Source organism: Delphinus delphis, chromosome 15, assembly GCF_949987515.2.
Source record: "Delphinus delphis chromosome 15, mDelDel1.2, whole genome shotgun sequence".
Taxonomy (NCBI): domain Eukaryota; kingdom Metazoa; phylum Chordata; class Mammalia; order Artiodactyla; family Delphinidae; genus Delphinus; species Delphinus delphis.
Window position 1 is genome coordinate 15,195,354 of NC_082697.1, and position 14,933 is coordinate 15,210,286.

At 38.7% G+C, this 14,933-nt stretch overlaps 1 protein-coding gene across 2 annotated transcripts in view; it reads right to left on the reverse strand.

Moving 5' to 3' along the window:
- The window catches only part of STK4 (serine/threonine kinase 4), a 90,364-nt gene that overhangs the window by 65,154 nt on the left and 10,277 nt on the right, over positions 1–14,933 (reverse strand). For both annotated transcript variants that reach the window (XM_060030729.1, XM_060030730.1), the window contains exons 3-7: positions 13,134–13,262; positions 10,693–10,807; positions 6,811–6,975; positions 2,978–3,145; positions 510–647 (exon numbers count right to left, since the gene is read on the reverse strand). In XM_060030729.1, the coding sequence (XP_059886712.1) occupies positions 510–647; positions 2,978–3,145; positions 6,811–6,975; positions 10,693–10,807; positions 13,134–13,262 (715 nt within the window). The remainder of the gene's footprint in view (positions 1–509; positions 648–2,977; positions 3,146–6,810; positions 6,976–10,692; positions 10,808–13,133; positions 13,263–14,933) is intronic.

Sequence of the window (14,933 nt, forward strand, 5' to 3'; positions counted from 1 at the left end):
AGTTCTCTGTCAGAACTGGGTATCTTTAATGGAACTCCTGCTTTGGGATCAAAAAGACTTAGGTTCTAATCCTGGCTTCGCTGTTTACCAGCTAAGTGGCTCTAAATGAGTTAACTCTCTAAATCTTCATTTTCTCACCTATAAAAGTAAATTAATACCCCTCTCTCACAGGGTGTATGTGATGATTAAATGGCACAACATGCAAAGTATCTAGCACACAGTAGGTGCTCAATAAATGTCAGTTCCTGTTCTCTAATCCCATAGAGCCCTGTATTTTCTTATTATCTTGTTCAATGATTTAACTTTATCCTCTATGTCTTTTCTAAGCAGTTACATTCAAAGGGAATATTTTATACCTCTTTACCATCTCCATGTAGGTGGGTTAAGCAGTTACATTCAAAGGGAATATTTTATACCTCTTTACCATCTCCATGTAGGTGGGTTAACAGCATCTTTTGGTCAGCCTGTGAATGAAACAGGAAGAGGCAGCACCCCAGGGTGATTCATACCTGTAGGAGTTGAGTGGCCGTGGCTCTCTGCTCAGGGCTCTTTATGAGACACTGCTTCACAAAATCCATGAAGCTATCTGACCACAATTCTGGCTTTCGGAATGTGGGAGGTGGGTTGGTAGGAATCATGAAGATTGCCTAGTTTAAAAAAAAAAAAAATTGGCAAAATAAAAGTGATGCTCCAATAAAAATATGACTGGAAATACATTTGGAGTTTGATAAAATATTTTTCTCTTCTCCACTAAAGCACATCCAAATTACAACAAAAATCCAGGTATCTCAAAGTAGATCACTATAACAAATATAATAATAGTGAAAATGTTTGAAATATTGTGAGAATTACCAAAATGTGACACAGAGACACAAAGTGAGCAAATGCTGTTGGAAAAATGGCGCTGATAGGGACTTCCCTGGTGGTCCGGTGGTTAAGGATCCGCCTTCCAATGCAGGGGACGTGGATTCGGTCCCTCGTCAGGGAATTAAGATCCCACATGCTGTGGGGCAACTAAGCCCACACGCCGCAACTACTGAGCCCGCATGCTCTAGGGCTGCGTGTCACAACTAGAGAGAAGCCCGCACGCTGCAACAAAGGGCTCACATGCCGCAACTAAGACCCAACTCAGCCAAACAAATTAATTAATTTTTAAAAACAGTCTTTAAAAAAAAAGAAAAAGAAAAATGGCACTGATAGACTTTCTTAAAACAGGGTTGCCACAAACCTTCAATTTGTCAAAAACTCAATACAGTGAAGCACAATTAAATGAGGTATGTCTGTATTATTTATTGAGTTTCCAATAAAAGAGGTACAGTTTTTTAAAAACATAGAACTCTTGGGGCTTCCCTGGCGGCGCAGTGGTTGAGAGTTTGCCTGCCAATGCAGGGGACACGGGTTCGAGCCCTGGTCTGGGAGGATCCCACATACCACACAGCAACTAAGCCCATGCGCCACAACTACTGAGCCTGCGCTCTAGGGGCCTGTGCTCCGCAACAAGAGAGGCCACGATAGTGAGAGGCCCGCACACCGCGATGAAGAGTGGCTCCCGCTCGCCGCAATTAGAGAAAGCCCTCGCACAGAAACGAAGACCCAACACAGCCAAAAATAAATAAATTTAATTAATTAAAAACAAACAAAAACCCATAAAACTCTTTGCAATAATCAGCTTAAATTATATTCTTTAAATCTAAAAATATAACGAGTAAATCTTCCCACCCTTCTCCACTTCTGCCCCCCCAAAAAGACAGGAGCTTATCTTTGGGCACATGAATACTTTTTTAAAAACTGGGGGCTTCCCTGGTAGCGCCGTGGTTAAGAATCCACCTGCCAATGCAGGGGACACGGGTTCGAGCCCTGGTCCAGGAAGAGCCCACATGCCATGGAGCAACTAAGCCCACGTGCCACAACTACTGAGCCTGTGCTCTACAGCCCGCGAGCCACAACTAATGAGCACACGTGCCACAACTACTGAAGCCCACGTGCCTAGAGCCTGTGCTCCACAACAAGAGAAGCCACTGCAATGAGAAGCCCGCGCACCGCAACAAAGAGTAGCCCCCACTCGCTGCAACTAGAGAAAGCCCGTGCGCAGCAACAAAGACCCAACGCAGCCAAAAATAAATAAATAAATAAAATAAATTTTAATAAATAAATAACTGTTAAGTCTATTAATAGAAGGACTATTTAATCAGAAGAGAGGAGGGGCTGAGTTGGACGGTATGGAGAAAACTACGGAGCCGCTGAAGAAGGTAGGGTCAAAGTATTGTAACAGTGCTATCATGAGGGGTTCTAGGGGTGGGGAAAGCCTGGAAACTGCTTAGCGTAGCTACACTGAAGGAGTTTCAGTGGAGACTGAACCTACGGGCCCTTCATACTCTACAAGTGGATGGAAGTTGGAGAGTACAGAGCCTCCAGAACTTACACATGTAAATACCTATAAGGGCCAGGCAGGAAAAAGACAACAAATGAATCAGACTGGGTGTCAGGGACATAAGTTTAAAAAAATAGTCCACTTTCCTCTTAATACTACTATAAAAAACATTAGAGAAAACACTGCAGTAAGTGATACTTGGCGAATAGGGAATCGTGGAGACTGATAAAGTGGAAAGACCATGCCCCGTATAAAGGAGAGGACTGCTGCTCAGCTCCAGTTAGTGTTGTTATGTTAAACTGTGAGCACCTGAACTATTAAAAACATATACACTGCACAAGTCAACCACGCATTTCCTGGCCCACGTCCTACCAGAGGGCTACTAATACACAACCTCTAGAATGGAGAGGGGTGGATTACACTTGACTTCATTAGTGACTACAACTAGTGGAATTGTATCATCACCTGGAGTCTAGACTGACACTTATCAATTATTTACAATTAATTCATTTATTGTTTGGTACCCAACCAAGTAAGTCATTTAACTAAGTTTCTAATGATCACCGGTAACTAACCACCCCACTGGTTTTCTGTCCATTTCCTTACCCTCATAGGATGGATATCGGCATATGGGGGCTTTCCTTCAGCCATTTCTATGGCTGTTATTCCCAACGACCAGATGTCTGCCACACAGTTGTACCCAATTTCCTGAATCACTTCTGGAGCCATCCAAAATGGTGTTCCTATCACTGTATTTCGCTTGGCCATGGTATCCTAAAATAGAAAGGAGAGAGATCAACACTAAGCAATAAAACTGTTGAGAAAAAGAGTCCCTTCCAGCAATAAGAAATGTCTTAGACTTGAAATACATACACAAACCATACTCAAGCATGACTGATCAAGTCACAAAAGAAATTCGAATGACATAGAAACATAAAAGATTCTCAATCAATTATTAAAACACAAAAAATAATCAATCGAGCTTCCCTGGTGGTGCAGTGGTTGAGAATCTGCCTGCTAATGCAGGGGACACGGGTTTGAGCCCTGGTCTGGGAAGATCCCACATACCGTGGAGCAACTAGGCCCGTGAGCCACAACTACTGAGCCTGTGCTCCGCAGCAAGAGAGGTCGCGATAGTGAGAGGCCCGCACACCGTGATGAAGAGTGGCCCCTACTTGCCACAACTAGAGAAAGCCCTTGCACAGAAACGAAGACCCAACACAGCCAAAAATTAATTAATTAATTAATTAATTTAAAAAATAATAATCAATCAATTAATGAAACACTAAAATGAGATTGATTACTATTAACTATTGCTGATAATAGCATAGATTAAAATACAGGCACTAAAATACAATGTTATAGGAGCATAAACTGATACAATGTTTTAGTATGCAACTTGGCAATATTTATTAACTTTATATGTCCATATCCTTTGATTCAAATCTATTTCTAGAAATGTATCCTATATGTAAGATACATGCACAAGTACTGTAGAAATATTTGTAATAGAAGGGGGAGAAAAAAGAAAAGGAAACAACACAACTTACTTCCAACTAAAGGAAGTAAGTTAAATATAATACATATCCATACAATGGAAAAAAAGGACCCAGATACACTTTTCTGACATGGAAAAAATGTACAAGACACATTGTGAAGCAAAAAACTTATGTTCAAAATTATATATAATACAGCCTTGTCTTTGTAAAAGAAAAACAATGATCAAAACAACAATAAAACAACAACCAATAATAATAAACATTGCTGTTATATGGATAGAAAAAAAAATCTCCAAGTAATATACACCAAACTATTAACAAGAGTCATATCTAGGAGACAGAATTACAAAAGACTTTTACTTTCCATCCCGTATACTTTTGTAACACTCAGCTGGATTATGTGAGTGTATATTACATGTGCAATCAGGAAATTTTAAAAAGAGAAAATTTAAAAAAGAGAAAATATGTGTGTACATATAGTACAAATATGATTTTCTTTTTTATAATATATATATATTTTATATAATATTATACTGTATATATATATAGTCTTACTTTGGGGCTTAAATAATATATGAATATAGTACACATGGGCAAATAACTACTTGCATACTTTCCCAGAATAGCATGGCCCTAATGAAAGAGAACCTTTCTAGAATTCCTGTGTTTTAGGAAGAGAAGGATTTTAAACAGAACTAAATAGACAACAGGACTTCCCATCATCATCACCCATGTTCCTTCTAAAATGTCTATCACTTAAGTTAGGTCATGCCAGTCAGGAGCAAACAACAGGTAATATTTTTAAATTGATCTCACTTTGTCAGTCCTATGTAAAAATTTAACAGAGGAACTAACTTACTGCTTAAGTCATTTCCTTTGCTCTGAAACTTCAAATTTGCACCATTCAAGTGGTGACAGTCAATGTTGTTGTCAAGGTTTATTTCCAGTTAGAAATGGATATCTGGATAACTAAACGTTTTTTGAACATTAAGAGTAATAAGTAGATACTAACCTAACTAGATCTGTATTACAAAGTTATATTAGTATAGCAGCATAGCAGTGGAAAATATTAAGTCCAGAAACAGATTATGGTATAGAAACACACACACACCCCTATATGTATATAAATGTATAATTTGAAGATATGATTAAAACGTCATTTGTAAATCAGCAAGCAAAGGATAGATTATGGGGGGAAAAAAGCACTGGGCAACTGTCTATTCATTTGTAAGATTCTACACTTAAATTCCTACCTTATGCTTTCACCAAAGTAAGTTCAAATAGGATGAAAATTTAAATACAAAGAACAAAATCCAAAAAGTACTAAAGGAAAGTATAGATGAATAGCTATACAATGTTGAAGCAGAAAAGGACTTTTAAAGCATAACATCATGAAGATGGCAATATTTTCCAAATTGATTTACGATTCAACACAACCTCAACACAATTCAATTCAATCCCAACCAAAATCTCAATGACGTCCCACTGTTTGTGCTTTTACTCTCATATCCAAAAAATCACTGCCAAGACCAATGCCGAGGAGCATTTTCCCTATGCTTTCTTCTAGGAGTTTTTGGGTTTCAGGCCTCATATTTCGGGTTTTTAATCCATTTTGAGTTAATTTTTGTGAGTGGTGTAAGAAAGGGGTCCAGTTTCATTCTTTTGCATATGAATATCTAGTTTTCCCAAGATCATTTATTGGAGAGACCGTCTTTTCCCACTGAGCATTCTTGGCTCCGTTGTCAAATATTAGTTGACCGTATAAACATGAGTTTATTTCTGGGCTCTCGATTCTCTTTCATTGGTCTATGTGTCTATTTTTATTCCAATACCATACTGTTTTGATTACTTTAGCTTTGTAATAGAGTTTGCAATCAAAAAGTGTGAAACCTCCAGCTTTGTTCTCCTTTCTCAGGACTGCTTTGGCTATTTGGGGCCTTCTGTGGTTCCATATGAATTTTAAATTGTTATTTTCTATTTCTGTGGAAAAAGTCTCAGTTACTAAATGCAATTGATATTTTAAATTGTAGTATCTTTTACACAGCACCAGGAGATTTTTTTTTCAATTTGGTTTCCTTATTAAGATTGTAATTTAGATAATACTGTTTAGTACTGTTTACTTATGTACTAACAACAAAATCTTTGGAAGGGCCCACAAATCACAGTATAGAATAAGTTCCTGAGTTTTTTTTAAATATCAAAGCAATTTTTGTGCTGTTGCAATACCTATGAAAGTCCCTAACATGTTCCAGGCAGATTTAAAATTTTTAAAAATAAAACCTGTATATAGTACCAGCTATAAACAAATGAACTATATATGTATATATTTTTCTACTACCCAAGAAAAATGACAGATAACATTGTTGCAAATTTTAGTATATATCTGTCCAGAACTCCTTCTATTTTTCTACACATATTTTACATATATTATCTGATTTTAATATATTATCTAAAATCAGATAATTTTAGACTTCCTGTTTTAAAGCAAGGTTTATTTCATTGCCATGCACTACTGAGGTAGGAGGAAAATCAAGAGTCTGTATTTTGGAACCAAATGAGGAGAGTGTTTTCAGTAAAGCCAACTGCTACCTGGAGGCTGAATGAGATGACATTCTGTCTTATTCAAGGAAAGCCATTTAGATTTAATTCTTCTTCCTTTTATAAATATGATGATGTAGCCCAGTAGAATTTAAACTTCTACTCCATTATTTCCTGTTTTTGTTTTTATCTTTATCAAAGCTAAACAAAGTTAAACTACGGACCTGAAGTCCAGGAAAGGATCTAAAATAACCTACCAGCTCCTTTGTAACCTACTGGTACATTTTAAAATTTTTTACAATTCAATTACATCAAATATTATATTTTTAAATAAATAAATAAAAGGAACTGCTTCTCAAGAAAAACCTGGAAGTTACCTACACAAGTAACATTTTTACTTACTGTAAGCTGACCTGCTACCCCAAAATCTGCAAGTTTGGCATGACCTTCTGTATTTAGCAAAATATTTCCTGCCTTGATATCTCGGTGTATTTTTCTCATAAAATGAAGGTATTCCAGTCCCTTAAGTGTTGACTGTAATATTGTAGCTATTTCATCTTCTGTTAACTGAAAAAAGAATGAGAAGTTAAAATGCTATTAGTTTACATCAGCACATTTGAAAAAGGAAAAAAATAAATAAGACCCAAACTCCTTTCCTAGAATATACAATCTTATTCAACGTGTGAACAGCATTTGATAGCTTATAATACCATCGCTATGCTGACCACTCCCAAAGTTTTATTTCCAGCCCAAATCTCTCCCCAAATATCAGATTCATATATTTGCCCACACTACACCTCCAAATGAATACCTAACAAGCATCACAAGCATAACATGTCAAAATCAAATTCTTTATTTTTACCACCACCCTATCCCTTTCTTTACCACCCACTCACCTACTCTACTCTTCCCATGGTCATCTCTCTCTCAGTAAAAGGCAATTTCATTCTTCCAGTTGCTCTGGCCAAAAACCTTGAGGTCATCCTTGGCTCTTCTCTATCTTCAAAATATATGCAACTATATCCTCTGTAATCACCCAGATCCAAGCCACCATAATGCCCTGCCAGAACTATTCTAATAATCTCCTAACTGGTCTCGTTGCTTCTGCCCTTGACCCTTTACATTGTATTTTCCACACAGCAGCCATGATGAACCGTTTAAAATAAGCCATATCTGCTCAAAATCGTCCAGTGCCTTTCTAAGTCACTCAGAATTAAAGCCAGTCCTCACCAAGGTCTTACCTTATCTGGCTCCCAGCTACCTTCATCTTCTATCACCTTCTACCTTGCTCATCCTGTTTCAGCCACATAGGCTACCCTGCTATTCCTTGAACACTCTAAATACACTACCACTTCTGGGCCTTTTTATCTGTTCTCTCTGCCTTCAGTGCCCTTCAACTAGATTTCTGGATGAGTTGGTCCCTTACTTCACTGTCTCTGCCCAAATGTCACCTCATCAGAAAATCAGAGAGGCCTTTGCTAGCTCTGTCCATTCCTAGACCGTTCTCTATCCCCTTATCCTACTTATTGGTCGTTGCAGCATTATCACCACCTGACATACTATACATTATCTGTATACCTATTTATGTGACATCTTCCCTATTAGAAACATAAGCTCCATTTTAAAATGTCTTTGATTTGCTTACTATTGAATCCCTAGCACCAAGAAAGCCACCTAGCACACCGTAGGTCCTGAAAAAATATTTGCTGAATGATGATGAGTAAACGTAAGCAAGAATGCGGGAGACTAACAGAATATCTGATCGGTGCAATGCTGACTTTGTGCTGATCCAACCCCAGTCCTAAACAAACTCAATCAACAGACTCTCAATCAGTCCCCTTCTGATGAACAACTCATATTTAGAAGGGAATATGCTGTGGTGCAAAAAGTATGCAATTTGGGATTAGAAAGACCTAGTTTTTACTCTTGGCTCTACTTTCTAGTTGTGTGACTTCAGCAAGTTATCTAATGTCTCTTAGTCTCAGTTGCTCCACCTATAAAACAGGCGAATCACCTTTCTTCAAGATCGTCATGAAAATCAAATGATATAGTAAGGCATGTAAGAAACCATGTTGTTTATTAACTATTACAGAATCAATCAGACAATCACCAAATATTTAATAAGCATCTATTATGAGCCAGGCACTATGCTAATAATATTAAAAATAACTAAAAAATATTAAGCATTTCATCTATGCTACGCACTACTTTTATAATCTCACTTAATCCTTATAAAAATCGAATGAGGGGCTTCCCCGGTGGTGCAGTGGTTGAGAATCCGCCTGCCAATGCAGGGGACACGGGTTCGATCCCTGGTCCGGGAAGATCCCACATGCCGCGGAGCAACTAAGCTCGTGTGCCACAACTACTGAGCCTGTGCTCTACAGCCCGTGAGCCACAACTACTGAGCCCGTGTGCTGCAACTACTGAAGCCCGCGCACCTAGAGTCCGTGCTCCACAATGAGAGAAGCCACTGCAATGAGAAGCCTGTGCACCGCAACGAAGAGTAGCCCCCGCTCGCCGCAACTAGAGAAAGCCCACGTGCAGCAATGAAGACCCAACACAGCCAAAAATAAATAAATAAATACAAATTTAAAAAAAAAATCGAATGAGGTAGGTACTATTATTATCATCACCGTTTCACAGATAAGGAAGGTGAAGCACAGACAAGTAATTTGTGCCAAAGGTCACAGAGCTCATAAATGACAGAGGTTTCATTACAATCCAAGCAAACACTATTGGCACAGTGGCAAGCAAGAGTTTGGGGTACCTTCTGTGGCCAAAGAACAAAGTTCATGACTTACTAACTCTTTATTCTAACCAACTGAGTTAATCAGTTGAGGTAGCACTGCCCAACAGAAATATAACGTGAGTCGTATACTAAGGCATATATGTGGAACCTAGAAAAATGGTACAGATAAACCAGTCTGCAGGGCAGAAATAGATACTCAGATGTAGAGAACAAACGTATGGACACCAAGGGGGGAAAGTGGTGGTGGTGTGATGAATGGGGAGATTGGGATTGACATGTACACACTAATATGTATAAAATAGATAACTAATAAGAACCTGCTGTATAAAAAATAAATTAAATTAAATTAAAAAAACAAAAACACCCAACCTAACTTTTTGGCCAACCCAGTAGGACCTTGTTGTTTACAGAAGTTATCTTTTATATCAGATGGCTCACTCACTTGCTTAGAACCCAGCAACTGTTTCCTATTGTACATGGAAAAAAAATCAAACTCATTATCACCGCCAATAATACCCAACATAATCTAGCCCTGCCCCCCGGCCTCACCTCACCTCCCACAGCTTCCCCCTTACCTATTCCTCTCTAGTCATGTAGTGGCCTTCTCTCCAGCACTCAAACGTGCCAAATTCATTCTACCTAGAATGTTCTTTTAGAATTCATGGCTCCTTCTTGTCATTCACGTTTTACTTCAAATGTCGCCTCCCTGAGTGACAATTAAACGTTTCTCAACCATCTCCTCGCAAGTAGCCCACCAAGCACCCACTATCACTTTATTGTCACTCCCTGTCTTCACAGCAGTTCTCTCTATCTGGTATTTATTCTCTGGTTACCACTAATTTGCTTTTTGTTGCCTTACTAGAAAATGCACTACCACGAGAGCACGGTCCTTGTCTTATTTACTACTGGATCCCGAAGGCCTAGACCAGTGTTCTAGAAATACTTACTGAACGAATAAACAAAGAGTTTAAGCAACTGAACCCAAACTAGAACCCATGGCTCCTAGCTTTTCTCTCAGCAATCACAGTAACAGCAAATCATCTTTCACAGAGAGTTTTCTCTGATTAGGAAGCTAATCTGTGAACACGCTGGGTAGAAGGAGAAAACCCAACCAAATTTAAACACTCAGAACTCATTGCTTAACCAAGATTTGATTGTCATTTTTGTCCCCAGTTAGAAATAAGCAAAGCACTTCACTGGACTGGGTTGGTTGGTATCAAAATTGCCACATTTAAGTGACATCAAAAAGCAGAGGCGGGGGCTTCCCTGGTGGCGCAGTGGTTGAGAGTCCGCCTGCCGATGTAGGGGACACAGGTTTGTGCCCCGGTCCGGGAAGATCCCACATGCCGCGGAGCGGCTGGGCCCGTGAGCCATGGCCGCTGAGCCTGCGCTCCGCAACGGGAGAGGCCACAACAGTGGAGGCCCGCGTACCGCAAAAAAAAAACAAAAACAAAAACAAACAAAAAAAAAAGCAGAGGGGAAAAGAACCATGGAAAGGGGGAAATACCTACTATTCCAGAAGGTGAACTTACCGTTTTATTTCGTAATCGAATGATATCAGACACAGAACCAGCCCCACAGTACTCCATCACAATCCACAAGTCTGTGTTCTTAAAGTAACTGCCATAGTATTTGACTACGTGAGGGCTAGAGAGAGACAATGAGTTAGTGGAGCAGCCTTCAAACATCACTGTGAGTTCATGATGTTAAATACATGAAAATTAATTTCTCAGCTCAAGAGGTCAATTATTCATATTTAAGGTTAAAACACGCACCCTCTTGATGAGAATGTAAAACAGTACAGATTTCTGGAGGGCAATAATAGTGCAAAAATTGTGTGGGTCTCAACCCAGCAGTTGTAAGTCTGCAATTCATCCTAAGAAAATTACAGATGTTCAAAAAGAAATAGGTAACATCACAGTACTGTCTATAAAAGTGAAAATTCAGATACCATCTAAATGTCTGACATTAGGGAGTTTCTCTAAGAAATAATGATATATCCGTTTAATGCAACAACCATGAATCCATGGAAAACGTTATAGAAGAATACTTGATAATACGAGACGACACTCTGTTTACCAAAAAACAAACAAACAAAAACGCAGGTTACATAATAGCAAGCACGGTGAAACTCCAAAAAGAGATATGGAAGGATATGTATACCAAGTAGTATTTAACAACAATTCTCTCTCCAAAGAGAAAAGTGGTTTCCTTTCTTTTTTTATTTGCATTTTTCCAAGAAGTCACATATACTTTGTAACAAGGAAAAAAATAAAATCATACTACAATCTATTGTAAAGGAAAAATATTCAGAATCAGACTTGAAAGTTTGGGTCTTGAAGACAGATTTCACAAAAATGTCAAAATCCCTTTAAAATGAAATAATCTGTCCTCTGAAGCTACCAGCTTTAGCTAGATCATTATCAGGGCTAAATAATATTGCATAACATAGTAACGGAAGATGCTAAAACCAACTCAGCTGCATTAACTCTCAAAATTTCAAACGCCCCTTCATCCTTGGGAAACATGCCAATGACAAGGACAGCAGGGAAAAAAATATACACATACACAAAATGAATATTAATGAAGAAATGGATGAATAAACCTCTTAAGATACAGATCACTACACCTGCTCTCCCTTCCCTGAATTTCTATAGTAGTTAATGCCTCTACAAGGCAATTACTGTCAGGTACACTGCTGGAGTATGTCCTATACAATCCTGTATTGTCGACTAGATTCTCCTGTTCATCTATAAGCCTGTCCTGTCCAATTAAAGTCTATAAACTCTAAGAGGGTCAGCACTCTGCCCTGTATCTCTTTGTATTTCTTAGCACAGAGTAGGCTCTTTGAAATCCCTCATCTTTAATTAGACACATTTGCACACCCTGTTTGGAACACAGCTCTTACACAATCTATCAAAAGTGGCAAAGTTCCAATTTGCCCACTGGAAAGAGCTCCTGTAATATATCTTATGCAAGAGGCAAAGAAAAACTGCTACCTTACTCTGGTCCCTCCAATCAAGAAATAGGAGGGTTTTAGCCAGTACAAAGTAACCACAAAAGTATAAAGAAAAAAAGAAAGGGAGGGAGGGAGAAGAGAAGTGATTGCATTCACAAGTCTACAAGACTTAAGGGCTCCTGGGCAAAATGCCTAGCAGGTAGCCCCACCTGCCTTAAGGTACAAGCTTTACAAACAGGAGGTACTGAGTTGATCTGCGGACCAAAAGAGCTTCAGAAAGATGAAGGCAGCCTCGAGCTGCAAGACTTTCTCATTCTCCTTTCAACTCCCTAGAGCTGCCACTGCCCTTCAGTTTGTGTTTCTCGCCAATCGAAACTGAGGAAGCCTGCTCCACCACAGTGACCTCCCATGTTGTCATGGAGCTTCAGGGCAAACCACGTGCTTTTCTGCGGTCACCTGCTGGCCCAACTTCCTGCTTGCAGCATTTGACAAATCTTAGTTCCTCAAAAATAAAATACTTAACTACTCTCAGCTGGAACCATTTCTTAAAATTGTGAAGGAAGGAACAGAACAGTAATACATAAATAAGTATTCTCTTTTTATAGGTTCATTTGCTATTCTAAGGTTTCTGGAGCGAAAACCATTTGAATTCTCTCTTCTTAGCTGTCTCTGTAGAAATGTTTTCTCAATAGGAAGTAAGAGAGATCATTATCAAAAAAAAAAAGGCTAGCCACCACCACCTTCTGCCTCTTTGCCTCTTCTTCCTAGTTTTGAAAAGGGCTAAACTGAAACAAAACAAAACAATGCAAAAACAGAAACTCTGAAAGTTTAGCTGCGGAAACACAGAAACTTTTTCATCATTTTTTTTTCTGAAAAGAACATTCGTAGTGATTCCACTGAACTCTTCCGTTTGCAAAATATCTAAGTAAATGCAATTCTAGGCGTCAAACTCTAAATATAATCACAGTATATTCGAAACCATGTTATCTCCAAAATAACACCAGATGCCTTTACCTGTCACACTGCTGCATTATAGAGATTTCTTTGATTATCTCCTGCAGGTCTGACTCCACAGGAACTTGCTTAATAGCAACAATCTGACCTGTCTCTTTATGAATAGCTTTGTACACGCTGCCATAGGACCTATAATTGGGGGGAGGAGAACATTTACAAAGTCAAAGCAAGCCAAGAGATAAAAAGTGGTAAAACACAAGCAACTCCCCATTCTAATTTATATCCCTACATGCCCAAGACATATATACTTAGCTACACCTGCAAAATTGAGACAGCTAAAGTACTTCAGGGAAAAACTGTCCTTAAGAGAACTTACCACAAAATGGCATCTTAGAAACTTCACATTTAAATTTTACTGAATGTATTAGTAGGAAATAACAGTGATAGAGTAGCTACCATGTCTGATGTCTACTAGAAATTGCATCATCTGAGGTTCATCCTTACAAAAAAGGGGGTCATGAAGGGGTCATCATCCCTATTTTACAGGCAAATGTGAAAAGGCTCAGAGAGGTTACATGACTTGCCCAAGGTCACATAAGTGATAAATAGGTGGTCATTCCAGGATATGAATCCAGGTCTGTCAGAATACAAAGCCTAGATTCTTTCCACATCTGTACTGGGGTACAAAAATGGGGGTCTTGGTTTTCTTGCACTCATTCTAGTACCATGAGGTCTTTTAGTCCTTTCTCCTCCTATTTGCAATAATACTTAAAACATTAAGGAAACTAAAAATGTAAGCCTCTTAAATGCTAGTATCAGGTGAACAGAGCACATACAAATTCTTTTTGCCTTTTGCTCTATCTTCCCTTACGAGTTTATTATCAAGATAAATAAAAGGTTATGTAGCTATTCAATTTGGGGGCTAAAAGAACAGTAGATTTAGAATCTAAAGACCCAGGATTGGAGTCCTACCGCCACTAGATATCAGCTCTCATTTACAGACATATTATTAACCTTGTGCCTCAATTTTCTCATCTATAAAATGACAATACTACTACGAGACAATTGTGATGGTTAAATGAGATATCATCTTGCATAGATTACATTTTCACTGCAATTCTGGATGGCTGTCAGGGAAATAATGAGTAAATTGTCTTTCATATTTCCCAAACACACCTGTTTCTTCATACTGTCTTCGTGAAAAAAAAGATCATAACAGTGCCACCTAATACATCAAAGTAGCTGAGTGCTCTAGCTAACAAAATGACGTTCAAGGATTGTTTCAATGTGAAAGTCACAGAAAACTTTTTTAAAAAATCTATGTAGAGCACACACAAAAAATTTCCATTCCATCAGAATCCCTTATATTGGCAAAGCTAGTATAATGATACTTAAGTGTTACCTAAAACATTTTTTTTTGCCAGGGAAAGGCAACTGCTGACCATGTGTGGAAGATCCAACCACTGACCCTTCTTCCTTGATACGATAACGCCCTGACTTGTGAGGGTGGCAAATGCTTGGTCCCTGGGGCTAAAGCATGGTGGTACAAGCCAATTGCAGGATTTCTATCCCCTTTGGCCAGTGACTGAACTAGTAGTAAGCATATGACCTAGTTCCAGCCAATGAAATTTAAGGGGAATTCTTCTGAAGGGTCTCTAGGAAAAACTTTCCTCCCTGGTAAGAGAGAAGCAAACAAGGTGGCCCATTTTCACCTGCCACTTCCTTTCCTGCTTTGGTTACTGTCATGTGAGGCATGATGCTTGAAACTAACATGGCCATCTTGAGACTATGAGAATTACACAAATGCTAAACCATTATCAAGCCAGTTAGCCATTCTGGAATCTTTCACCCCGATTTTTT